This window comes from Trypanosoma theileri, assembly GCF_002087225.1.
Source record: "Trypanosoma theileri isolate Edinburgh chromosome Unknown TM35_Tth_16_V1, whole genome shotgun sequence".
NCBI lineage: Eukaryota > Euglenozoa > Kinetoplastea > Trypanosomatida > Trypanosomatidae > Trypanosoma > Trypanosoma theileri.
In genome coordinates this window covers 345,251-370,350 of record NW_021639858.1, presented here as the reverse complement: position 1 = coordinate 370,350, position 25,100 = coordinate 345,251, and the positions used below count along the sequence as shown (strand labels likewise).

The 25,100-nt window shown below is 41.1% G+C and overlaps 13 protein-coding genes across 13 annotated transcripts; all 13 read left to right on the top strand.

Annotated features, from left to right (window-relative positions):
- Positions 1-609: 609 nt before the first annotated feature.
- TM35_000162390 (acidocalcisomal pyrophosphatase) lies at positions 610-1,866 on the top strand (the record flags this gene model as incomplete). Its single annotated transcript, XM_029026111.1, has 1 exon — positions 610-1,866. The coding sequence occupies one exon, from the start codon at positions 610-612 to the stop codon at positions 1,864-1,866; it is 1,257 nt and encodes a 418-aa protein (XP_028882667.1).
- Positions 1,867-2,858: 992 nt separating this feature from the next.
- TM35_000162380 (acidocalcisomal pyrophosphatase) lies at positions 2,859-4,106 on the top strand (the record flags this gene model as incomplete). Its single annotated transcript, XM_029026110.1, has 1 exon — positions 2,859-4,106. One exon carries the CDS (start codon positions 2,859-2,861, stop codon positions 4,104-4,106), a length of 1,248 nt encoding a protein of 415 aa, XP_028882666.1.
- An 875-nt stretch (positions 4,107-4,981) lies between these two features.
- On the top strand, positions 4,982-5,296 carry TM35_000162370 (uncharacterized protein; the record flags this gene model as incomplete). Its single annotated transcript, XM_029026109.1, has 1 exon — positions 4,982-5,296. The coding sequence occupies one exon, from the start codon at positions 4,982-4,984 to the stop codon at positions 5,294-5,296; it is 315 nt and encodes a 104-aa protein (XP_028882665.1).
- Positions 5,297-5,860: 564 nt separating this feature from the next.
- On the top strand, positions 5,861-6,328 carry TM35_000162360 (uncharacterized protein; the record flags this gene model as incomplete). Its single annotated transcript, XM_029026108.1, has 1 exon — positions 5,861-6,328. The coding sequence occupies one exon, from the start codon at positions 5,861-5,863 to the stop codon at positions 6,326-6,328; it is 468 nt and encodes a 155-aa protein (XP_028882664.1).
- A 332-nt stretch (positions 6,329-6,660) lies between these two features.
- On the top strand, positions 6,661-6,993 carry TM35_000162350 (uncharacterized protein; the record flags this gene model as incomplete). Its single annotated transcript, XM_029026107.1, has 1 exon — positions 6,661-6,993. The coding sequence occupies one exon, from the start codon at positions 6,661-6,663 to the stop codon at positions 6,991-6,993; it is 333 nt and encodes a 110-aa protein (XP_028882663.1).
- A 744-nt stretch (positions 6,994-7,737) lies between these two features.
- On the top strand, positions 7,738-8,250 carry TM35_000162340 (uncharacterized protein; the record flags this gene model as incomplete). Its single annotated transcript, XM_029026106.1, has 1 exon — positions 7,738-8,250. The coding sequence occupies one exon, from the start codon at positions 7,738-7,740 to the stop codon at positions 8,248-8,250; it is 513 nt and encodes a 170-aa protein (XP_028882662.1).
- Positions 8,251-8,983: 733 nt separating this feature from the next.
- On the top strand, positions 8,984-9,385 carry TM35_000162330 (pterin-4-alpha-carbinolamine dehydratase; the record flags this gene model as incomplete). Its single annotated transcript, XM_029026105.1, has 1 exon — positions 8,984-9,385. The coding sequence occupies one exon, from the start codon at positions 8,984-8,986 to the stop codon at positions 9,383-9,385; it is 402 nt and encodes a 133-aa protein (XP_028882661.1).
- A 314-nt stretch (positions 9,386-9,699) lies between these two features.
- TM35_000162320 (DNA repair protein) lies at positions 9,700-10,890 on the top strand (the record flags this gene model as incomplete). The annotated part of the gene is made up of 1 exon (XM_029026104.1): positions 9,700-10,890. The coding sequence occupies one exon, from the start codon at positions 9,700-9,702 to the stop codon at positions 10,888-10,890; it is 1,191 nt and encodes a 396-aa protein (XP_028882660.1).
- Positions 10,891-11,191: 301 nt separating this feature from the next.
- Positions 11,192-11,935, top strand: TM35_000162310 (putative proteasome alpha 7 subunit; the record flags this gene model as incomplete). The annotated part of the gene is made up of 1 exon (XM_029026103.1): positions 11,192-11,935. One exon carries the CDS (start codon positions 11,192-11,194, stop codon positions 11,933-11,935), a length of 744 nt encoding a protein of 247 aa, XP_028882659.1.
- A 1,620-nt stretch (positions 11,936-13,555) lies between these two features.
- Positions 13,556-15,772, top strand: TM35_000162300 (putative protein kinase; the record flags this gene model as incomplete). Its single annotated transcript, XM_029026102.1, has 1 exon — positions 13,556-15,772. One exon carries the CDS (start codon positions 13,556-13,558, stop codon positions 15,770-15,772), a length of 2,217 nt encoding a protein of 738 aa, XP_028882658.1.
- Positions 15,773-18,831: 3,059 nt separating this feature from the next.
- Positions 18,832-20,679, top strand: TM35_000162290 (uncharacterized protein; the record flags this gene model as incomplete). Its single annotated transcript, XM_029026101.1, has 1 exon — positions 18,832-20,679. One exon carries the CDS (start codon positions 18,832-18,834, stop codon positions 20,677-20,679), a length of 1,848 nt encoding a protein of 615 aa, XP_028882657.1.
- Positions 20,680-21,440: 761 nt separating this feature from the next.
- TM35_000162280 (putative NADH-cytochrome b5 reductase) lies at positions 21,441-22,628 on the top strand (the record flags this gene model as incomplete). The annotated part of the gene is made up of 1 exon (XM_029026100.1): positions 21,441-22,628. The coding sequence occupies one exon, from the start codon at positions 21,441-21,443 to the stop codon at positions 22,626-22,628; it is 1,188 nt and encodes a 395-aa protein (XP_028882656.1).
- Positions 22,629-23,209: 581 nt separating this feature from the next.
- On the top strand, positions 23,210-24,889 carry TM35_000162270 (Protein tipD; the record flags this gene model as incomplete). Its single annotated transcript, XM_029026099.1, has 1 exon — positions 23,210-24,889. The coding sequence occupies one exon, from the start codon at positions 23,210-23,212 to the stop codon at positions 24,887-24,889; it is 1,680 nt and encodes a 559-aa protein (XP_028882655.1).
- Between the last annotated feature and the right edge of the window lie 211 nt (positions 24,890-25,100).

Genomic DNA, 25,100 nt, shown 5'->3' with positions numbered 1-25,100 from the left:
TTTTTTTTTTTGCCGTTTCTGGTGCAGTAAGTGCTTTCTTTTTCTTGTTTCCTAAGTTTTTTCTTTGGTTGCATTTCGGTGAGTGTGGCTCTTTTTATGGGATTCATGTTAGAACTTTTTTTTTTTTTGCTACATGCTGCTGTTTTTAGAACATTATTTCTCTATTTCATCAAAGATGCCGTGCAGTGCTTATTTAGGGATTCGTGTGCAATTTATGGTGTACTGAGTTGTTTTAAAGGTTGTTACCAAATATGAGTATTGATTTACACCTTTTTGTAGATGATTCTTTTTTGGGGGATGAACGAATCGGGTTTTTTTTTCTTTTTCTTTTACTTTCTGCTCTACAAAGGGGTATATTTCTGGGCATCTGCACTATACTCTTTTTTTTTTGCTTTTTTTAATTTTTTCGTGATGAATTTTTGTTTCTACGATGCACTGCCTTGGGGGTGGATTCGGAATATGCTTTGCCTGCGAGCACACAATGCACGTTTGTGGTGGTGCGACTTTTATTCGCCTACCCTGATTAAGGCGAGCGTTAACTCTTTCTCTTCTTGTAATTGTCCCTTTTTTCTTCATTCTTCATTGTTTGTACTGTGGTAGAAAGCAAAAATGTCTAGCGGACAGCCAGCAGCAATAACGGGAGTACATGTGTATCTTGACTCACCCATCACACCCAGCTATCCAGCAGCTAATGATGACATCTCTTTAAACCAGATTCCCAGTTTGTTTAACTCACCCAACAAGGACGTTAAGGATTTTGTGAACCCTGTGGCAGAGACCTCTCAACGGAGGGTGTCGGATTTTGATCTTGCTGCGTACGGCAAGGATGAGCTCACCGCGTCTATGCAGAAAAATGTCATGGGACGTATGTTTTCGGCTTTTGACGTGACCCAGAAGGGCTACTTGGAAGCAGATAAGATTGAGGAGTTGTGCAAGTATCTTGGACGCGATATGAGTGCGGAAGAGGTGCAACAGATGAAGGAAGAAATCAATGCCATTGATGGGCACATTACGTTTGAAAAGTTTTGGAGCTGGTGGATGTCGCACCCGGAGGGATCATCAAAGAAAAACTGTTTTTCAACTGTCTCTGCTGATTTTTCCGTACCGTATCACCAACAGCAGCTCTTAACAAGAGAGGAAGGCGAACTGTACACGCCGAGCTACCGCGTCCTCTTCCACTTCAAAGACATGGAGACAGGGGAGACGCGGCAGGTATCACCGTGGCACGACATTCCACTCTACGTGCGTTCGCTGGTGAGGACGAAACCCGAGACGGCACCGATGAATCGCTACAACTTCATCTGTGAGATCCCCAAATGGACTCGTGCGAAGTTTGAGATCGCCACGGGGGAGCCATTCAATCCCATTAAGCAGGATATCAAAAACGGTGTCCCGCGCTTCTACAAGCATGGCGACATGATGTGGAACTACGGTGCGATGCCGCAGACGTGGGAAAGTACTGATGTCATCTTCGAAGGCGGTGTCCACGGCGACAACGACCCGATCGATGCCATTGAGATTGGCATGTCGCAGCTGAGGGTTGGGCAGGTGGAGGCGGTGAAGGTGCTCGGTGTTCTTGGGATGATTGACGACAACCAGATGGACTGGAAGGTGATATGCATCTCACACAACGACCCCATATGCCGCTTTCTGAAGGATATCCACGATGTGCCGAAGTTCCTCCCTGGGTGCCTCGATGCCATTCGTGAGTGGCTCCGTGTGTACAAGATCTGCCAGGGTGGTGTGGAGAATAAGTTTGTCTTCGATGGAGAGTTCAAGGGCAAGGAATTCGCAATGAAGATTATTGACGAGTCTCATTACATGTGGGGTAACCTTCGAAAGATTAACCGAAAAGATAGTGTCTGAGGAACAACATCGAGTGGGATGCCATGAGAAGGATACATGCAGCGAGGCGGTAATAAGAATAAACGCTAAAGACGTGGAGGGATGACCACAGAGGACATTTTCTGCAGTGGTGATTGTCGTTATAACTGATAAGTCTGTTTATTGAAGCGTGGAATATTGAGCAAACGTTTGAGAACTTTTTTGGTGAGCCAAACAGAGAAACATAATATGTGTTGAGGATGGAGTACAGTTATATTTGTACGGATGGTGCGCAAGGGCACTTCCCTGTAGCATTTATTTTTCTGGTTTCTACTGATCTCCTTTTTATGTCACATCTAATGAGTGTGGATTTTCTTGTTTTTTTTTTTTTTCTTGTCACGTCGTTGTTTTTGTTGACGGTACTGTACGTGATACTTTATATTTTGAGGATATTGAATTAAAAGAACCCAGCTGAAATGAATTTGTTTTCTTTTATTTTATGGTTAAATATTTCTGCCGCGTATTGTGTTATTAAAGTGTTTAATGTAATTTTTTTGTAGTTGGTTGTGTTTATCCCCATAACCCATATTGACAAAGCAGTATCTGCCTTTAATAAGAAACGCCTCTTGTTGTATCATCATGTAGTATAGTTTCCCCAGAATGTACTTTGTTTATTGTTCTTCTTATATACCTTTTTGTAATTAATTTTTTTTTTTCCTATGTATGAACGAATCGGGGTTTTTTTTCTTTTTCTTTTACTTTCTGCTCTACAAAGGGGTATATTTCTGGGCATCTGCACTATACTCTTTTTTTTTGCTTTTTTTAATTTTTTCGTGATGAATTTTTGTTTCTACGATGCACTGCCTTGGGGGTGGATTCGGAATATGCTTTGCCTGCGAGCACACAATGCACGTTTGTGGTGGTGCGACTTTTATTCGCCTACCCTGATTAAGGCGAGCGTTAACTCTTTCTCTTCTTGTAATTGTCCCTTTTTTCTTCATTCTTCATTGTTTGTACTGTGGTAGAAAGCAAAAATGTCTAGCGGACAGCCAGCAGCAATAAGGGGAGCACATGTGACTTTTGACTCACCTGAGAGTCTCATGACTGATGAAGTAAAATCCATGCACCCGCTCTCCTCCCATCTTGGTACGGGACTGAGGGGCTCTCCGAATGCTGTGAGCCCGATGCCAGAGGCCTCACGACGACACGTGTCGGAGTTTGATCTTGCTGCGTACGGCAAGGATGAGTTCACCGCGTCTATGCAGAAAAATGTCATGGGACGTATGTTTTCGGCTTTTGACGTGACCCAGAAGGGCTACTTGGAAACAGATAAGATTGAGGAGATGTGCAAATACATTGGACGCGATATGAGTGCGGAAGAGGTGCAACAGATGAAGGAAGAAATCAACGCCATTGATGGGCACATTACGTTTGAAAAGTTTTGGAGCTGGTGGATGTCGCACCCGGAGGGATCATCAAAGAAAAACTGTTTTTCAACTGTCTCTGCTGATTTTTCCGTGCCGTATCACCAACAGCAGCTCTTAACAAGAGAGGAAGGCGAACTGTACACGCCGAGCTACCGCGTCCTCTTCCACTTCAAAGACATGGAGACAGGGGAGACGCGGCAGGTATCACCGTGGCACGACATTCCACTCTACGTGCGTTCGCTGGTGAGGACGAAACCCGAGACGGCACCGATGAATCGCTACAACTTCATCTGTGAGATCCCCAAATGGACTCGTGCGAAGTTTGAGATCGCCACGGGGGAGCCATTCAATCCCATTAAGCAGGATATCAAAAACGGTGTCCCGCGCTTCTACAAGCATGGCGACATGATGTGGAACTACGGTGCGATGCCGCAGACGTGGGAAAGTACTGATGTCATCTTCGAAGGCGGTGTCCACGGCGACAACGACCCGATCGATGCCATTGAGATTGGCATGTCGCAGCTGAGGGTTGGGCAGGTGGAGGCGGTGAAGGTGCTCGGTGTTCTTGGGATGATTGACGACAACCAGATGGACTGGAAGGTGATATGCATCTCACACAACGACCCCATATGCCGCTTTCTGAAGGATATCCACGATGTGCCGAAGTTCCTCCCTGGGTGCCTCGATGCCATTCGTGAGTGGCTCCGTGTGTACAAGATCTGCCAGGGTGGTGTGGAGAATAAGTTTGTCTTCGATGGAGAGTTCAAGGGCAAGGAATTCGCAATGAAGATTATTGACGAGTCTCATTACATGTGGGGTAACCTTCGAAAGATTAACCGAAAAGATAGTGTCTGAGGAACAACATCGAGTGGGATGCCATGAGAAGGATACATGCAGCGAGGCGGTAATAAGAATAAACGCTAAAGACGTGGAGGGATGACCACAGAGGACATTTTCTGCAGTGGTGATTGTCGTTATAACTGATAAGTCTGTTTATTGAAGCGTGGAATATTGAGCAAACGTTTGAGAACTTTTTTGGTGAGCCAAACAGAGAAACATAATATGTGTTGAGGATGGAGTACAGTTATATTTGTACGGATGGTGCGCAAGGGCACTTCCCTGTAGCATTTATTTTTCTGGTTTCTACTGATCTCCTTTTTATGTCACATCTAATGAGTGTGGATTTTCTTGTTTTTTTTTTTTTTCTTGTCACGTCGTTGTTTTTGTTGACGGTACTGTACGTGATACTTTATATTTTGAGGATATTGAATTAAAAGAACCCAGCTGAAATGAATATATTTTCTTTTTTTTTCTATGTGTAAAATTTTACTGTTTCCTTTTTCTCTTCTGGGTGCATTCCTCCTGACTGTTGTTGATACTTCCAATTGTGTTTTTTTTTCCCCCTTCTTTTGTATTTTCTCTTTTTTTTTTTTACTTTTTATTTTTTTCTCAGCTTGCGAAAAGAATGATAGAGTCTTACTATCTGTTTAGTTAACAAATCTTGTACTGGGGGTTTTTAACATTTAGGAAAATGAGTTTTCTTTCCAATCTTTCACAGTCTGTCAATCGTAAGTTTCCGAAAATAAAAAAAAATAAATTTTAAGCAAGGAAAATGGTAACTACAACCAATCCGACCTATACATCATTAGAGTGGTGGATTTGAACCAAGGCTTTCCAAGATTTTGTGCGCCAATTTGGCCCAACAGCATTTTCTTTGAAGACCATTGGATATGTCGCAATACTATTTTCACATTGATAGTATTCTGACTTTAAAAGGCAATACACTTAAGGTAAAAATAGGCCAAGAAGACTTTATGGACTGGGAGGCCTTTTGCCCTTCCATTATTAACTTTACAATGCGTCGGAATCAAAATTTTTTTTTACAAGTTTTCGAGACGACATACAATTTATTCAGTGCAGAATGGGCAGCACTGGTGGAGGAAGCTACCAAGCTACATTATGAGTATGACCGCGCACGAGCAAAGTTGGAACGCGAAGACTTTAGTGTACAACAAAACGCAAATATACAACTCCAGGAATTATAGAACCAAATGGCACATATTTATCAGGAGGCCTCCCTCGTGAAAATGCGGCAGGCTCAGACGCAGAAGCAATTGGAAGAAACCCAAGTGCAACTGGCAAACACACAGATACAATTGGCAGCATCCCATGCGCAACTTAACCAAACGTTGGAGGAATTGCGGCGGATGCGCAATCAGTATACTGCGACGCAGTCTCAACTAGCGGCGGCGCTCGAAAAATAAAACGAGAGGGAACAACAGAGTTTACCTGATGCAAGTTAGACAACCGAACCAAGGGTTCCCCCACAAAAAGGGAGAAATTTATCAAGCTAGGCATGGAAGCCGGAACCAGCTTTACCGAATACTGAGGAACACCCGAAGTTGGGCATTTGCGGCATACAGGAATTACGACAACCAATTTGGACCGAAAGCAATAGACCACCGGAGAAGATCCGCACATTTGAAGGAATGATGGAATTTTTGATGGATACATATAACCGGCGAAGTTATGGCGGCCTATCAGCAACTTTTTCCCAGGCCAGCTAATCCCGGTATATTTTATCAAGATGCATGGAATAATTTTGTACGATGACTGGACTCCATTCGCAACGAGGGGATATCAGCACAGCTGGTCCAAATGGGACGGCAGATATATACACAACTCAGGGTAATTCAAACAGCATAAACATTCAAGAGCGATCCACACAGAGCAGCCAGGTACGTGGTAACCGGAGTAGTAGACGCACAACGGGTCAGAGAAACCATAAAAGGAATGGAGCGCGACCAAAAGTTAACGTCATTAACCACAAAAGATATGGAAAGAATTCTTCAGCCTTACGGCATGACAGCTCACTCCATCAAGAGAGGAGCGCTAGCCCACGCCGCGGCGGCAATGGTCGGACACGATCCCAATCCACGATTATAAACACAGTTAGGGAAACATTCAGATCCCATGGAACTCCCACACAGCACGGTGCGTTATCTAGGCCATTGGGCCGCCACAATAAACAAATCGTCACACCTGACATCATTGATGTAAGAGAATGGGAAAAATAAGAATTGCCTGAATTTACAAAACAACATTTCTGCGCCCCGTTCAAAGGGCATAATATACTGCAACGATCGCACCGCACCAGAGAGGCAACGAAAGATGAAGAAGCACGTTTACCGTTACAACAAATAGACGTCGGAACACTTTCTACCAACTGGATTAGAGGGCGCCTGAACAATAGTGCCGGGAGACGTTGGGACGAGGTGTGGAATATTATGCAGAAACCCGAGTTGCACACCAGACGGCGTGAATCCAATTTACGAATTAACAATGCCGATGCGCAGCGTATGAAGGAAGCAGGTATTATTTGTACAGCTTCATCCCACCCAACTACAGGATGGGTGGGACCTTTGACAGGGATGATTATGAAGCTGATGTTCCTCTGGGACACATTTCCCGATACCTGGATGTAGTTTACGACGAAACTCCAACATCATATGATTTAAAGGCGTCATTTTTCCAGGCAGCTCTGCCAGAGAACATACGCGCAAGTTCCCGTTGCCGAACGGAATCAGGGGAACTCGTTGAGTTCACTCGCCTTCCCATGGGCTTTAAATGTAGCCCCAAGATTTTAAATACCATTACAAGAGTTCTTGCTGGTGATCCGGAACTGGTAATGCCACAGTATGCGGCACCACAAGATTTACACATACATCCACGTATGGATTGATAACATCAGAATCAGTTGTCCACACAAAAAGGTGGAAGCCCGGGGGCAGCAAATCTTGCATAACTTGCAGCACTGCGGGGCCACTATTGGGGAACAACAGTTAAACACAAAGGAATATGATTTCAAAGGAGCACATTTCAATCACATTACAATCACAAAAACCACACGGTTTCTTTAGGTGACAAAACAATAAAGAGGTTGCAACAGGTACCATCAATAGAGACGACAACGGTCGAACAATTAGAGGGTACAGTTTCGCGGACGATGTGTGCAGGAGGGGTAAGGGGTGAATCCCTTTTCCCTTATTATTTTTTTCTTAAAAATTGTACGTCGACGTTTGTCACGTTTAAATCTGGGTTTAATACGGCCACAAGACCCCAGCAAATTTATCCACACATGCGAAGGACATCGGGCAAAATTGGTTCAAAAGATTAATAATGAACGAGCCGGATCTCCCACCACACAAGTTGCCAACCACGGCAACACTGACAACAAACGTCTCCATGTACGGATGGGAAGAGCGGGAGGCAGGCTAAAAAGGGCTTCTCAGCACTACCATTTCGTCAGTTTTTAGGATGTTTTAAATAAATAACTCTCTTGGAAAATACAATTTATTTTTTTATACACGATGGGGTTCCAATTCGTGGAGGTTAAATATAGGGTTTTCTTTTTGTTCTTATGTTTTCTTGTTTATTGTAGAAGTAAAGCTAAGATTATTCTAATTTTTTAAACAAAGGAAGCATTATGCGACAAATATTTTCTCCAGCATATTTTATACTCTTTTTTTTCTTGGTGAATATTTCACTTGATGTAAATGCTTTGGTGGTTCACCGCCCTGCTGCTCTCGCCCGATTGGAGTTCAGTCCCTCAACCGTCAATTTTGGCCCTCCCGTTTGGAGTGGGAGGGAGTACCGTGGTGTATTGCTGATTGTACAGGACAATGTCGTTTGCCGCAGTGCGGATAATAGTAGTGATGTGAAGGAGAAAAACGAGGAAAGTTGGCATGGACGGGTCTTGATGGTGATGGGCGGCAGATGCAGTCAAGCAGCAGCGGCGATGAACGCGGAGTCACGTGGAGCCGTTGGTGTTTTGCTTGAATCCGGAACTGAGACAGGTAAGAATGCACCTTTGGTAAATATTCCTGTTGAAATTCTCTCAGAGGGAGACCATCGTCTCTTGGAAGATTTCGTTAATAAGGGATTCACTGTGGAGGTATCACTTGGGCATAACTTAAATGTTTTACGTTATGCAGTCTGATATTGGCTCTTGAAGATTGTAAAGAAACAGTATTTTTTTTTTTTTTTTTGTTTTAATTGCTTGACGTTTGGTTTTGGAACGATTTAAAGTTCCATTTTTTTCTTTGTTTTTTTTTTTTTTCTTTTTTGGGAGCATTGCTCTGTGTTATGAATAATTATAAATCTGTAGCCATACTTTTTCCCCCTTTTTTTTATTATTACTACTTTTAGTTGTTGTATTCCTTCTGTAAATAAAATAAGTAACAGAAAGAAGAAAGAAAAAAACAACAAAGGAGTATTGATTTTTTTGTTGAAGGAATATTAGCACAACGGTGAAAAAAGGGCGTACTGTTGTTAGGTTTAGATGGAAACAGGAGAGAGTCACACCGTACAGCTCCTGATGGATTACCTTGATGCCCATATGGGAGAGCTTGACGCGGAGAGGCGGGAGTTGGAGGCTGTTCTATCCCGAATGAAGGAGGATGAAAAACGTCTGTTAGAGTTAAAAGAGAAACTATCCCAAGAAGAGGGAAACCAGTGAAATCTACTATTGCAAAAGAAGGAAGTAATAAAGTTTAATTTTTTAAAATTTTATTTCTTTCTTTCTCTTGCTTCCAAGAGGGGAATCGTAATGGCATTGTTTGACGTAAGTGGGAATAAGATTTGATGTACCCTTACACTTTTTATGGAGCTTCTTTTTTTCTTTTTTTTTTTTCTTTTTGCATCCTTCTCTTTCTTCCACTTTGATATTTATAATGCAATCTTTACTCTCTATTTTTCTGCGTCTGTGTATATATGGATCCTTTATAATATGGATTGTAGGAATGCATCCTGTGAGGTTCATCTTTGCAAGAGCAGTGCCGCTCTCACAGTCTGACATTTCGCGGGCACTGCAAAATATCAAAGGTTGGCGCATTGAAGAGAAAGATGAGAATGTGATTTATCGTGATTTTGAATTCCGTGATTTTAAACAGGCGATGTTGTTTATGAATGCCGTTGCTGATGTCTGTGAAGCGGTGGGGCATCACCCTTCCTGGACGAATACATATAACAAAGTTCATGTGCGTCTCACAACACATGATGCTGGAAATCGTGTAACGCAGAGAGATCTAAACTTGGCAGAACGAATGAATGATATCTTTACAAGAAACCTGTAGTGATTAATTTCAATGGATTTCAATGCCAAGAAATAAATAAAGACTTTTATTATTATTGTTGTTGTTTTACTTGTTACTTTTCCTAATGAAAAGATTGAGTACACGAAATGGGAAATGTGTTTAATGTCATATTTTTCCTCATTCCTCTATTTCCCTTAATGTTTTCCCCCTCCAAAAAAAAAAATAATAATAACAACAACGAAAAAAAACATTATATATATATATTCATATTATTATTTTCAGTGGACACAAATAGCACAGAGACTACGTACAGAAAACAGCTCTTTTGCCTAGAGGTATTTAGGTAATAAGAGATGCATTCAGAGAATAAAAAGACAATGGAACCAGAGTTGGATGACGAAGACATCACGAAACCTCTCTCTGCTGTGGCAGACGTTAAGGTTCAGAGGAATTTTTTATTTGATCAACCAGAATATCTTTCTTCTATGCTTCAGAAATTGCAGGGAATGACAAGATACAACACAGATTCTCAGTTATCAAGGATACTATTAGAGTCACCATCTGTAATTGCGCACCAAGTGGATGCCTCACTGAATGATGTGAATATGCTATTTCATTATGTAAGTACTGCTGTTCTTTACTCCTCTGAAACCGCATTAACTCCCATCTCGGTTTCAGAGTCCCTCTCCCAACGCTATCGTTATGTTATTTCAACTGGACATGAATCTCTTGATGATGCATTGAAAGGTGGTATTGGATGTGGTTTAGTCACAGAGATCACAGGTGCCATGGGCTCCGGTAAAACTGCATTTGCTCTTCACTTAGCGATGCACTCAGCAAGCTATGTTAAAAATGATCCCAGAAAATCTCGTACACTTTGGATAACTACGGATGAGTCAGCGTTCCCAGCTTTAGCAGCAGTAACTGTGCTTCAACAACAACTCCATATGTGTGGGGATTTTGGTGAAGATTCAGAAGACGCATTGAGTGATGTAGCAATATCGGTACAGGCTAGTCTTGCCCAATTACGGGCATACATACCAGCTCTTCGGCAACACCTTTCACATTATGTGAACGTTCGACTAGTGGTAGTTGATAACTTCTCCATTATGGTGCGACGAGAGTTTCCTGGGGTAGAAGAGGAAATACTAGAACGACAAGAAGCTGTTGCAGAGATGATGGGACTCCTTAAAGGAATTGCACAGGAATTTGGTGTGGCTGTTGTAATTGCTACCGTATCCGGAGTGGAACTTGGTCATGCCTTTCTTCATGCCGTAAACACTCGCCTTCGTTTTACAGAATGTTTGCTGGAACGACGAAGTACTATGGGGATTCAAGAGAGTAGAGGATGTCCGACACATGTGATGGAACTAACCAAAAGTTCTATTGCCGCACCTTTACGGTTTGAGTGTAAATTCGATGGGATGTCTTTGAAGTGTGTACGTCTCCTCGATGAGAGTGAGTTGATGGTATTTGAGGACATCGCCATTTCTGGTATGGATCCCTTCGGTCACGTGGTCGTTCCAACGTTTATTTACTCATGACAGAGGAAGGAAAAAAAAAATAATTATTATTATCCATTGTAAGGATAATGGGTGGAATTGTTTCTATCACCGTTGTTGCTATGACTTTTTGCTGATGTTGTTTCTCTTGTTATTTATTGAATACTCACTTTGACTAATATCACCAGTATAGTCGCACTGTTTGACAAGTAGCATTTTTTTTTTTTTTCTTTTTCTTTTTCTTTTATTACAAGGAACGCACAAGAAGAAAAAGAAAAAAAACCAACAACAAAAACAAAAACAACAAGGGAAAGAAGAAAAAAAAGATCATCCAGTAAAAAGTATGAGTTACGACCGCGCTATTACAGTGTTTAGCCCTGATGGGCATCTTTTCCAGGTTGAGTATGCGCAGGAGGCTGTCCGCAAGGGACTGTGCGCTGTCGGTGTTCGTGGAAAAGATAGCATCATCTTCGCCGTGGAGAAGAAATCTGTGCAGAAGCTGCAGGACAGCCGCACCATCCGCAAGATCTACAAGGTGGATGAACACATTTTTCTTGCCTTCGCCGGCCTTTCTGCGGATGCCCGCGTGCTGGTGAATCACGCCCAACTCGAGTGCCAGCGCTTCCGACTCAACTACGAGGACGCGATGGACGTTGATCTTCTCGTGCGGTATCTCGCGAAGGTGCAGCAGCGGTCCACGCAGTCGCGCGGGAGTCGGCCGTACGGCGTCTCCACCATCGTTGGCGGCTTCACCGAGAAGGGACAGCCGCAGTTGTGGAAGACCGATCCGTCCGGCATGAGTTCCGCCTGGCGTGCCGTCGCCATTGGCCGAAACGACAAGGCCGTGATGGAGTTTATGGAGAAGAACTACCAAGATGATATGACACGCGATCAATGTGTGCACTTTGCAATTAAATCCCTTCTGGAGGCGGTGGAAAGTGGATCGAAGAATATTGAACTCATGGTGCTGGAGAACAAGAAGGCGTCGTACATGACAGACACAGAGCTGCACAAGTTTGTTGTCGAGGTAGAGAAGGAGCGCGAGGAGGAGGCGGCAAGAAAGAAGCGTCTTGCTGAAGAAGAGTGATAGTGAAAGTGTCTGCGAGAGAGAGAGAGAGAGGAGCAGAAGGAAAAGGAAAGCAAAAAAAAAAGAAAAAAAAAGAGAAACAAAAAGAAGAAGCGTTAGGTGCAGAAAAGGGGAGAGGAAAGTGAGAATTTGAACAAGAGCTTATGAAAGGGGCTAGAAGGAAGAAAGAACCAAAGAAAAAAAAAAAGAGGTACATTTCTGGTTTTTGGAACGAGAGGAAGTAGACTCTTCTTTATTGCAGAATGAGAGGAATAATAGAACGAAGCGCAGTACTATATATATATATATATATATATTATGTGATTTTCTTTTTGCTGCGTTACGTATTATTCTCACTTTTTCTTTTCACTGTGCTGTATGCGGTTGTTTTTCACTCTGATAATGCTAGTGCAGTGATATCCTGCACTTGACTCACATTCTCTTAATTGTATGTATTCTTTTTCAGATTCGTTAGTTTTCTCTATTTACTTCTTCTTTTTATTTTTTTCTCTTTTCTAAAGCAAACAAAGGAAGGAAGGAATGAAAAAATAAAAGATTATTTGACTAACGGTGAAGTTTAACTCTCCATAGAGAACCATATACTGATTATTTTTTTTTATTGTTTCTGAATATTTTTTCTGTTTTTCTTATTGCTACTGTTATTTCCTTCATATTTCTACAAAACAGCTCGTCGTTACATAAGAAAAACAAGAGAGAGAGAGAGCCCCCTGAGATCAGGCATAACATCTTATCCATCCTTATGAATACTTTCTCTTACTCTTATACTGTGGACAATAGGAGAAACAGGAACGCAAAGGAGATGCGCCAAAATGGCAGTGGAAAGAACCGTGATGCCTTCTTGTTATCGGAAAAAGAATATTATTTGCCTATGATCTCCTCAAAAAAAAAAAAAAAAAGAATCCTTCTTGTATTTTCAAACCTTTTAAATATGAAGTTGTATGAGTTGGGAAATATGCTGTCGACGAAATGTCAACTAATTTTACCAACACAATATATGCGATGAATTCCATTGCAAAATTCAATGGATTCCAAATGATAATCAGAAGGTTCCTAGTACTACATTATGTATTTGCTTAGTTTCTTCAGATACGTCAAAGACTGTAACTTTGAAAATACTGAAGGATTACGGTGTGGATGAAGTATTGAGTAAAACAAAAGTCGAGAGTAATTCTACTAAGATTCTTGGGAAGATATCTGTTGTATATTCGTTTTTGGAGTTAAAGGGATAAAATCTATCCTGTGATCAGTTAATTTCCCTTCTTGTCATGATGTAGACATATATACGTATGTACAGATTACTGTTGTTGTAATATTTTTCTTTTGTTTTTCTTTTGTTTTATTATTTTATTCTCTTCCTATTCTTTTTTTATTTTATTTTTATTTTTTTCTTCCTCACATAGTACCCAAACAAACAGGCTCCATAGAAGTAACACACATAGTGGGTAAAACACAGAAAGAAAGAGATAGTAGGTGCCGAGTAGGTGGCACACGTTATTACGGATCTATTTATAAGGTGATAGATATCTTCTTTTTTTCTTTCTTCTTTATTATTATTATTATTGTTATTCTTATTTTTCACCCTTCGTATATATTTACTGCTCTTGTTATTACTAGTTTTTCATGGCTCTTGTCGCTCCACCCATCCTTAGTGATGAGGCGCTTGAGCAAATGAGCCGAGAGGAGCTCCTTGAGCATCTCCGCAAGTTGCAGCAAAGTGTATTTGTGCTCAATAATAGTAATAATAACAATAATAATACTTCTGCTAACAGTACGACTGATGAGCGGCGTCAACGTCAGTCGCGACGGCATAGTAGTATACAAATGTTGTTGGACCCCCTTTCGGAAAACAATTTGGCACAACAAGGCCATCATCGACCGACTAGACTGCAATGGCGAGCCAATGAAGACAGTGGGACTGCGCATAATCAGCGATTATCTACATCTATGCCGGATGATACGGTTTCATTAAATGGATGTGGAAATGCTACATCTATTCTCAGTCTTCTTAGCGGTGGGGCATCGGGGCAATTATCAACACTTCCAGCTGCTATTCCTGTAGGACCACTCATGCATTTTGCACCTCGACCATCATGTGATGTACGATCATTCTCTGTCAGTAATGCTAGTATGACGGCTTTAGCACCAGCACGATTGACAGATAAGCTTAATGTTGTTCGTAATGAGGCAGGTACCAAGTGTATTAATAATTATCAGATAATAAAGGAGTTGGGAAGAGGCAGTTGTGGTAAAGTACAATTAGCCTATGATGTGGAGAATACCAGTCTTGTAGCCATAAAGCAGGTAAGACGTGTTGATACAAGAATAAGGGTAGGTGGTCAAACAACTGCACAAATGCAATTTCATGCCTTTCAACGGGAAATAGCCGTAATGAAAAAACTTCGACACAAAAACATCGTTCCACTTTATGAAGTAATAGATGATCCAAATGCGAAAAAAGTTTATCTTGTGATGATGTATGTTGATAGAGGACCTATTGCACGTATCAAATGTGACCCTTCTGGTGATCTTTCTTCAGAGGTTTGTACTCCTATACCTAAAGGGTTATTAGCTTCTTATGCCCGTCAAATTCTTTCTGGTTTAGAATACCTGCACAATCACAAGGTGGTTCATCGTGATATTAAACCTGAAAATATTTTAGTAAATAGAAATGGACAGGCTTACTTATCTGATTTTGGTGTTTCTGAAGTATTTGATAATAATGCCCGTGAACGGTTGGAACATATGATGCAAGAAAGTATGGCAGCAAGTAGAACTTTTGGTGGAAATCAGTATGGAGCAACTATTCAAGGAACCAAAGGTACTATGTTATTTATTGCCCCAGAGTTATGGCGAGGTGATAGATCGTTTGCGAAGCCAGTTGATATGTGGGCTTTTGGAGTTACATTATATATTCTCCTTACTGGCAAGCTACCTTTCTGCACCTTGGATGATATTATGGATCCAGCACTTCCTGAGATTCCAACAACGTATGGAATAGAATGGGCAAGTCTTCTTCGTGGATTGCTAAATCGTGACCCTAACAAACGTCTCAGTGTAACGGATGCCCGTGCCATGTTTAAAAAAATAGAAAGAAAAAAGGATATGAGCAATAATCCTTTGCAATGTAAAGGCTTGAGTGTTACAGAGGATGAAGTCTCACATGCATTAACACTCGCACAGAAACAGAAGGATGAAAATGATGTAGAGTGGCTATTAGGCCAACACGGCAGTCTTGATGATATTGAGGTGGACGAGGAAGAAGATGTTGGTATCGGCTATGGTCTACCGTGTGTCATTTCCCCACATGATAAGAGGATCGCCCGTGGAGTTACCCCGGAGCGATTAGAGAATGGAGAGAGAAGCAGAAAAACATCACCCTCCGCTCCCAGGACTCACACATCATCTCCGTCCATCTCACCACGACCAGAACGCTCACCCATTGCCTTCAACACCACCAATTGTTTTGCTCTCAAGGCAAATGGCGGCTCAACACCGCCGCTGGATACCAGAGAAGATTCGCAGCAGAATTTCAGTGCCCCTCCGCAAGTGCACCTCGCGAAAATATCACCCACACGATCGCCGAGTCGAGTCACTCCCGAAGCGCAGACCAATTCTCTGCCAACACCTCCACTGGATGAGATCAGTACACCAACGCAGGCGGATAGTGCTCCCTGCCCAATACTCTCAGAGAAGGGGGATTTGGAGGATGCAGGGGAGAAGCTGAAGAGTAAGACTGCTAGGGGTGGTATCTTCGCATCTCTGCGGAATGCCCTCATGTTTTCACGGTCGAAGAAGTCGAAGAAAAATGAACAAAATGCCCTAGAAGAAGATGAATAGGGAGCTGGGTTTCCTTTTTTTTTTTTGTTATATATTTCGTTCTTTCTTTCTGAGTATATGTGCAGGCAATATAAGTATATATGTATATGCATCTCTCTATGTATGAGGGGAAGAAGAGACAAGAGATGTGGACCATGAAAAGAAAAAGAAAGGAAAAAAAAAAGAAAAAAAAAACAACTTTAAAAGTGGAGAAAACAAAAAACTATCAGGTTTATTCTCCACGTAAGTTTGTGTCAAATGAGCTTATTCAGGAAGTGTGAGGAATGGACACAAAGCGTAAACTATCGATATCGCATGAAGATACGATGCGATGATAGTTACTATTTCACGTTTAGTTAAAGAAAATGGAGCAAATTAGAAAAATGAGTATAATATATATATATATATATATATTTTTATATGTATGTATATGTGTGTGGTTTTATTGTTTTCTTCCTTTCTTCTTGGAATTTTATTATATGGAATGAATAATAGTAGATAATGGAAATGGAAATGGAATCTTTTCCCTTTTTTATTGTTTTTATTGTTGTTACCTCAATAAATACGCTGAATTCGATTGGATTGCACCAAGGAAAAAAAAAAAAAAAAAACGAGAAACGTTGAGGGATGCGGATGTATTCTCGAGTGGACCTCGAATAAATTTGACTGATTTCCTTTTCCAGTAAATAAAATTTGCATTATATTTAGTCCTCGTTTTTTTTTTTTTTTTTTTTTTTTTCTTCACAACAAACAGTAGGAAAGCCAATATGAAATGACGGCATCAAACATCAGAAAAATCATTACACCCTCTTCAAATGTGTGAAAACACATTTTTGCTTCAACAAGAGACTCACTTAAGTATCTCTCCAATTTCTTTCACTCACAGAGGAAATCCATTACTGTACATTGCCTTCCCCTTTCTTAGAGAACCCCTTTTTTGCTCTTACTGGCGCCACCAGTACTATCATTACCATCATCATCACCTTTATCATCATCCTCATCCTCATCGTCCTCGTCCTCATCATCGTCCTCATCTTTTCTAGCAAGTAACTTCTTGAAGGTTGCCCCTTCATCTGCATATACAGCTTTGCGCATTGTTTTAAACTCCGTCGCGTGCCGTTTAGCCAACATATCGCCGTTGGTAACGTCTGGAGACAACATGGGCCGCCCTGAGGAGCTGACAGGCGCAACAGGGCCCTCCACCTCCTTTGAAAGACCCTCTTTCATCTGTCGTGCAAGCGCATTTATCTGCGGGTCCCACGTGCTATTCTTCGCCTCCACTTCCTCTCCTTTTGATCCATCATCAAAGTTCCCCTCCTCGTCAAACTCTGTATATACATACGGAGTCTTTGGTTCACTTATGTGCATCGTTACGGGGTGCTGGCGACGGTACTCCTCATTGGCTTCAAGGTTGCTTTCATCCCAGAGGACACGCTTCCGCACAGGCATCTTTTTATTTATTTATTTNTTTTTTTTTTTTTTTTTTTGTTTTTCTTCACAATTTTCCTCTTGTTCTTTTTTCCCCTTCTAAGACTGATGCCAAGTCCATCTCTTTCGTTTTTTTCTCTGGATGGATAAAGGGAAGACTTCTCTTTTTGTTGTATATATATATATATCTATCTATCTATATATTTATTTATATATTTTTCTTTGTTTATGTATGTACGTACGTATGTATGATTTTTTTTTTTTCTTTTTTCTCATTTTTGTTCTTGTTATCACTATTCACAATCATCAATCATTCACACACACAAACTCACATGTACATGTGGTTCGTTACAACAGTACACATTCACGTTATGTTTACTTGGTCAATGTACATAAGCCTTTGAACACATTGCAACAGCAATGCGGAACAGGGAAGAAAATGAAGTAAAGATAAGTGAAAACATACGAAGAACTGAGACAGAGTTTTGTTACCTTTTTTTTTTACTGTTATTGTTATTATTGTTATTATTGTTGTTGTTGATTTCTGGCGGAGACCTCAAAAAGGAAAAAAAAAAAAACCTTAACAGCAGCAGGAATAATAATAATAATAATAATAATAATAATAATAATAATAATAATAATAATAATAATAATAACAGTGGTAGTGGACTGGCTGTTTATTATTGTTTCTATTTCCCTCTCTTTTGAATACCATGAAACGGAGACAAAAAAAAGAAAAAATAAAGAAAGAAAGAAAGACTATCTTCAAGTAAAAACATTTGCACTTCATTTTTAATCTTTACTGTGATTTCCTCCTCTGCATACCTTTATGTGTGTGTTTCTTTTTTTTCTCGATATTTTGATCTTTACCTCTCTCACATTGTATTTTTTTTTTTTTTTTCGTACCAGTGCATCACAACTTCTGTATGTTTCCATTTTCTAATATTTATCTTTCTTTCTTGGAGCATCATTTATTATCCACTGATATCTTGACATCAGCAGCAGAAAGAGAAATAGGGAAGAATAAGAAAATACGAAAAAATGGGAGAAAAGAAGGGTTTTAGTAATCCTATAGATATTTTCTTTTTTTCCTTCTTTTTGTTTTGCTTCCTCTCTATCTCTTTCTACCTTTCTTTCTGTGTGTATGTTTGTAGTTGTATGTATTGAGCTAGTATAAGAACATTGCATCCAATCAGTTCAGCCATCATTGTTTTTTTTTTTTTTTTTTTCTATCAGTTATGAGAAAATTTCTTCTTATTGATGTGTGTTTTGTATGACTATGTCTTCTTTTCTGTGTTATAAGATAAACATATATATGTATATGCTTATACACTTACATGCATTTGTTGCTAGTAAGATCACTCATTTATACGTTTATATGTCCTTCCAGGGACAAGATATAGTCAAAAAGAAAAGATATAATAAAATAGACTGTACGTTGAATATCTGCTCTCCTTCTGTCATTAAAAGGAAAAAAAAAAATATTTCTTTGTTTATTCACATTTTTATCTATTACTCGGTTATACTATTTCCTCTGTTGATGATGTATGTGTTGTTGATTCTCTCATCCTTCTGCTTTTTTCCCTTTTTTTCTTTTTCTTTTCTTTTTTATTTTCTAAAGGGTAGCATAGCAACTTTTGCACTCTTACGACATGCTGCGCAGTGCTCTTGTTGGGTGGGAGGCCCGCTCAGCCTCACGTGCGTCTTTTGTAGTCATTTCCCAACAACAACAATATCAACAATATCAACAACAACGTCGTCATATGCGGTATGCTAACATACAAGAGACACTTAAACCACTACCGGGTCAAAGTGCTGGTCAAATGTCCATTCTTAATGATATTTGCTGTAATCCTGATGCGGAGGAAGAACGGCGAAAACCCGCTTTTCGTCATGAAGTTGCTCCTCGTGTGATTTCATCCACTCCTCCTACAACAGGAGAAGGAAAGAATTACTTACGTACCATGTATCAGTGGGGTTTTGATTCACTTACACTCTTTCGAAAGACAAATGAAGATCCTGGGCCGTGGTGGAATGCTAACAGCAGTACACTTGTTTCCAATTGGTCGCAGGTTGGTGATTACGCTAATGCGGGTATGTGGTCTGGTGTATGGCGTTATACATATGGTGTAGGGGAGTATAATTTACGACCCTATGAAGTGAGAGGTCGTGCTTGGGGTCGTCGATTCAACAAGGCAGGTGCATTAGCTATTGATTATTATTATTATTGTAAGAATTCAAAAGAAAAGAATACACCTCGACAATATTTAATGTTTCCACATACTCCAGAACATCAAATGCATCGTCGTCTAAAGAATCCTCCATTAAAAGGATTTAAAGATATTGACCCATTACATGGTAAACGACTTTTACGAGAAATTCAATACCATCTAGGACAAGGCCTACGCTTCTACCTTATAGATGGAGTGTTTGGTAGTCACCCGGCAACCCATACACCATATCGTATTATCACGGATAACCCCACACACGCATACTTTGCATCCCTTGCAGCTATACGTAAATTTAATTATGTGTCTCAACAGGAAATTATGCTTTCTAAACGTATTACACAATCTCCTATTGATGAATGGGGATGGCGACGACCTGGTGTACTGGTATATCACGCTCCAGCCTGGGATTTTGAGAGTCCACGTATTGTGGAAGAGTTTGGTGGACCACGACCACAAGATTTGGGTCTAACTCATAATAAGTTTATCGCTGTAGAACCATACAGTATCCCAATGAAGGCTGCCATATCCGCTGAACCAAGTTGTGATGTACTTCTTGACACAACTGCCTATCTCTGCGCTCGCTGGGGTTTCTACGCAGATGACAAAGGATTCCTTACACTAACTGCTGAAAGTGTAATGAGTCCTGATGCCTCGCAACTCACTTTGGTTGTGTGCAACACGGAGGCAGAGGCGGATGTTCTTCGTGTTTCACCGTATCTTTTTGGTGCACGACATCACCGCATTGCTGAAGGTTACGTCTCTCGTGGGTGGGATGTTGTCTCAACACCGCAAGATAAAGTAGAAGCTCAGTCACATGACTTGGTGGAATTAAGTTTACATCGTGTGCAGAAGCCGCTGCCTGTGCGTATTGGTTTACCCCATGCACGTTCACATCGTCACTACGGTCGTCGACATGTGTCAGGATATGGATACAAACTACCACATTCTTATGTAGATGATATAGCGACTAAAGCAGCGGCAGGTGGTCATCTTTTTGCAGCTCCAAAGAATGATAAACTTTCATCCCACCCTGTGAGGCCTAACGCATTTAATCTTTCTTCTGTAGATATTATCGTTTTTGGAGTTGGTATGAATGCTGCCAAAGTTGTCGTTCAAGGTCTCCAAGAGAAAGGAATATTGTACGCTGAACCCGATAAACTGGAATCAGCATTTGAGGCTGCATTTGAAGAAGCAAAAAGTGTGCGTGTCTTAGAACCAAAGGCAGCTGCCGAAGTATTAAAAAAGCTTGCTCAGACCGGGAAAGCATGAAAGGTAACGTAGATGACACATTATACATGTCTTTCTATCTGGGAAATGGGGTGATTTAGCATATTGGGAGGTGGGCACCTTCAGGTTAAATAGATGGGGAAGAGGGGGTTAGATTGAGAGTGGGATTACTAGTGGAACTAGTGATTAAAAAAAAAAAAAGTAGTGAAGGATTATTTTTTTGGGAAGGAAAGGGAAAGGGAACAAAAATTTTGGGATTATTATTATTATTTTTTCTTTTGCGTGTAGTGTACAAGAAAGCCATATATGTATATAAATATATATGGGTAGGTATATGGTCGTGTCGAGTGTAATAGTTGGTAAGAGTAAAGAAAGAAAGAATGAAAGAAAAGAGGAGGTTAGAATTGAGAAGATTCTTGACATGTCTTCTTAAAAAAAAAAAAAAAAAAAAAGAAAAAAGAGACGATCTCTTGTTGCCTTGTCTCTGTATCTTTGTTTATTTTTGTGTGTCTGTGTTTGTGTGCAGTTCACTCTTCTTTATAAACCTTGGACAAGACTTTCGTACACTTTGCATTTATTATCGATTTATTTTGTTCTTTTCATTTACGCTTTTTCCTGCAAGTGTTTCTCTTCCTCTCCTATCTCAGTGTATTTTTTCTTGTCTGTGTGGCAACAGGAAGGAAAAAATAAAAGGTGTGATTCCGTTAACGAATTGATATTCATAAATATATAGATATATAGATAGATAGATAAGGAAATCTAACAAATAAGAAGAGCAGCTTTTTCTTCTTTTCTTTGCTTGTATGGATAATTCCCGAGGTGGTGGACGTGATGGTACTCCGTCTGGGAAGTTTTCCACGTTTAGCAATGGTGGCAACCAGCGAACCGAGCGGCCACGAGTAAACGCTGTTGGTCGTTGGTCTTATGTCCTGCAGGACGTTCCTGAAAAAATGCGGAGTATTTTCTGCAATGTTAATTTCGGCTACGCTGTGCGATTAACGGCAGTCACCTGTGCCTTCAGTGGTATATCGTTTCTCCTTTATCAGGCTATCTTTGTGCGTTCACAGTCGGATCTTCCGCTTGCCGCCCGTTCTCGTTTTGCGCCTGCGGTTCCTGTGACGCTTCTCTCGAAGGAGCGGCTTGGCGGTGGGGACGTGCTGCTGCTGCGCTTTGCCCTTCCGCGGGCGGCGGATTACTGCGGCTACGCCCCTGTGAGCTCCGTGCGGCTGACGGTGCCGAATTCCTTTTCCACTTCGCCTCTGGCGTCGCTGCTGGGCGTTGGGCGCCTCAGCCGGTGGTACACGCCGACCAGCCACCCGCAGTGCCGCGGCGTCGTGGAGTTCGCCGTGCGGGACCGCGACCCCGGCCGCATGGCCGCCCGCCTCCGCCGACTCGAGCGCGGCGATCGCGTCTGGCTGGGGCGATGGATGCGGGAGTTCCCATACACAAAGAACACATACGGAGAGCTCGGGCTCATCTGCTCAACATCCGGGGCTAGTATCGCGCTGCAGATGATGAGCATATTAGACGCCGATAAGACCGATAACACGAAACTGCACTTTCTCTACTGTCATCGTACCGCTAAAGATATTCCATTTAGAGACGTATTTGATAAGTATACCGCACGAAACTCTAATAGAATTTTTATAAAATACAACGTTATGTCTCTAGCTCAACAGAAACAGGAAGATGGAGTTTATCTTGGTGAAAACGTTTTTTTGGGTCATATTGATCCATCTATCGTTAAGAAGGCACTCCCACCACCGGTGGTACTAGATCCAGAAACAGGAAATGCGATACGTCCAAAAATTTTGATTTGTGGACCCCAGAGTATGTTATTGCCTCTTTGTGGTCGTGTAAGTACGGTGGGTAACTATACCTATTGGCAAGGACCATTCTATAAATTCTCAGGGTTTTTGAAAGATATGGGTTATACTCAAAGTCAGGTTTACAAATTTGGTGTGTCGACACACATGGCAGTACGCCAATAAATGCAGCCTATTTTGTTGTATTTGTAGACTAAGAAAAGTGAAACGCTGCTATCGTATGTGATGAGGGTGATTTTTTTTTTTAACTAGTTATTATTATTTATTATTATTATTATTATTATTATTATTACTATTATTATTTCTTCTGCACAACCCACATACATGAGTGGAAGAGTGGTTAATTAGTCGCCATGATAGGACACCCTGTATGGATGGCTCTTATTGTCTGCAATACTTCCTCCTTCTGGTTTTCCAAATGTAATTGTTGAAGTTGCACAACCCCACGTGTTATTATTATTATTATTATTATTATTATTATTATTATTATTATTATTATTATTATTATTATTAATCCAGTTCTGTATCTATCTTTCTCACTTTTTCTTTTTTTTTTTTCTTTTCTCTGTTTTCTTTGTTTGATTTTTTTTTTTTTTTCTCTTCGAACAACAACAAAAAAAATAGTTGTGTAACAACTCTGTGGTCATCAGAAACAAAAGAAAAAAAAAAGGTGGGGAGAGACCAAATATTTGTATATCAATATATATTTTAATATTGCTGCTTTTGGAGCACCATTTCTAGACGAAATGGAAACATGGACTGCCGTGATTGAACGGCAAATTTTGTTACGTAACGCCGCTGAGTTTCAACCGATGGAACGTGTATTTATAGCACATCGTGTTGCCCAGAATCAACTCCTGCGATCGCAGCAGCGATTACAGGAACTAGGAGATGAAAACGCAAAGTTAGATGAGAAGAACAAAAATCTTGCTCAACATTTGCGTACTCTAGAACTTGCAGCAGCTGGTGTTGTAAATCGAACAAGTCGAGAGGAAGAACTAGAAGCTAAAGTTGCTGAGCTGCAGAAGCAAGTACAGCAAAATATCACACAGGAGAAGGATTACTATAAAAGTATTTGTGAAGCCAATCGGTTAACAGAAGAGAACAAGTCTCTTAAGGAAGAGTTATCACATATGAAAGAACAGGAAAAACATCGTGAGAATGTACTTCGAATGATGAAGCATGAATATGCGGCACTTAAACAAGAGAGTGAAGAGTTACGACCTAAATTATGCACAATCCTTAACGAACGTGATCGATGCATTAAAGATCTTTTAGCCTCCAAAGACACTGTTGCAAAGATGCAGGAAAAGATATTAGAATATGAAGATGAGTTAAATCGTATCCGCAAGGCAAAACGCCAGCAAGGCGGTGATGCTGCCACCTCTACCAACACCACCTCTACCAACACAACAACAACAGCACCAATTCACACCGATCCTGCAGTGCTGAGTGGCTCTGCATCTTCCGTCCGCAGAGGCGAGGCCCTCGCACGGGAGCGTGAGACGCTGCTGTCCCTCGACGTCCAGCCGCCCAGTGCTGTGCTGTACGCTATTGATGGGGCCCATGGGGATCGAATGGTGTACGCGGCGTGTGCGGCGGATGGCGGGCGGCTGCTCATCACCGGCGGCGGGGATCGCAACATACGGCATTGGGAGTTTAGTACAGGCAAACCGTTGCGTACACACAGCAGCACAGATGTCCCGCTGGCTCTCGACAGTACATCACATTATTTGTTGGCGGGCTGTGCGGATGGGGTGACGCGGTTCTGGGATACACACACACTACGCACGGTGGAATTGACAGGACACAGTGAGAAGGTAGTGGCGGCGTATCTCTCACAATCAGCACACAGCGCCTTTACCGCAAGTTCAGATCGTACGATCAAATTGTGGGATGTGCGACGAGGAATGGGACAGCGTACGATTATGTGTACCAGTACCTGTAATGATCTCTGCGTGGTGGATTCATACATTTTGTCAGCACACTATAATGGTAGTTTGTGGGTGTGGGACCGCCGCACGGTGGGTCACAGCACGGAGATTAAGAATGCCCATCACCAGGGGGTTACGTGTGTTCGAATAGATCCTGATGGACGACGTTGTGTTTCACTTGGACGGGATAATAGTATTTGTGTACGTGATGTCCGTGATTTAAAACAGGAACTTTTTCGTGTAGAAAATAGTGATATGCGAGTCTCAAGTAATCTTACACGTCTTGCGATAAGCCCCGATGGGAAACTCTGCGCTGTGGGAAACGCACGAGGGGCGGTGTTTCTTATTAAACTGGATGAAGGTCATATACTTGATACGACCCTTTCTGGGGAACATCAAAATGGTGTTCATAGTGTTATCTGGGAAATGTGTGACTCTTCCCCGCTGTTGGCGTCTATTGGGGAAGACAAACGTGTAGTTGTGTGGAAGTAAGAATATGCAAAAAAAAAAAGTTGATTTTAGTGTTAAGGGCGTAAATTTACGAGAAATAAAATGAAAAAAAAAAAAAGAAAAAGGAGCGATTTATTTTTACCGTGTTGCTTGTCAAGTATATTATTTTTGTTTTTATTGCTATCAGAGTACCTTATGAAAAGAGGGTCAAGTTTTTTTTTTTTTTTGTTTTTTAAGGAAAAAAAAAAAAAAA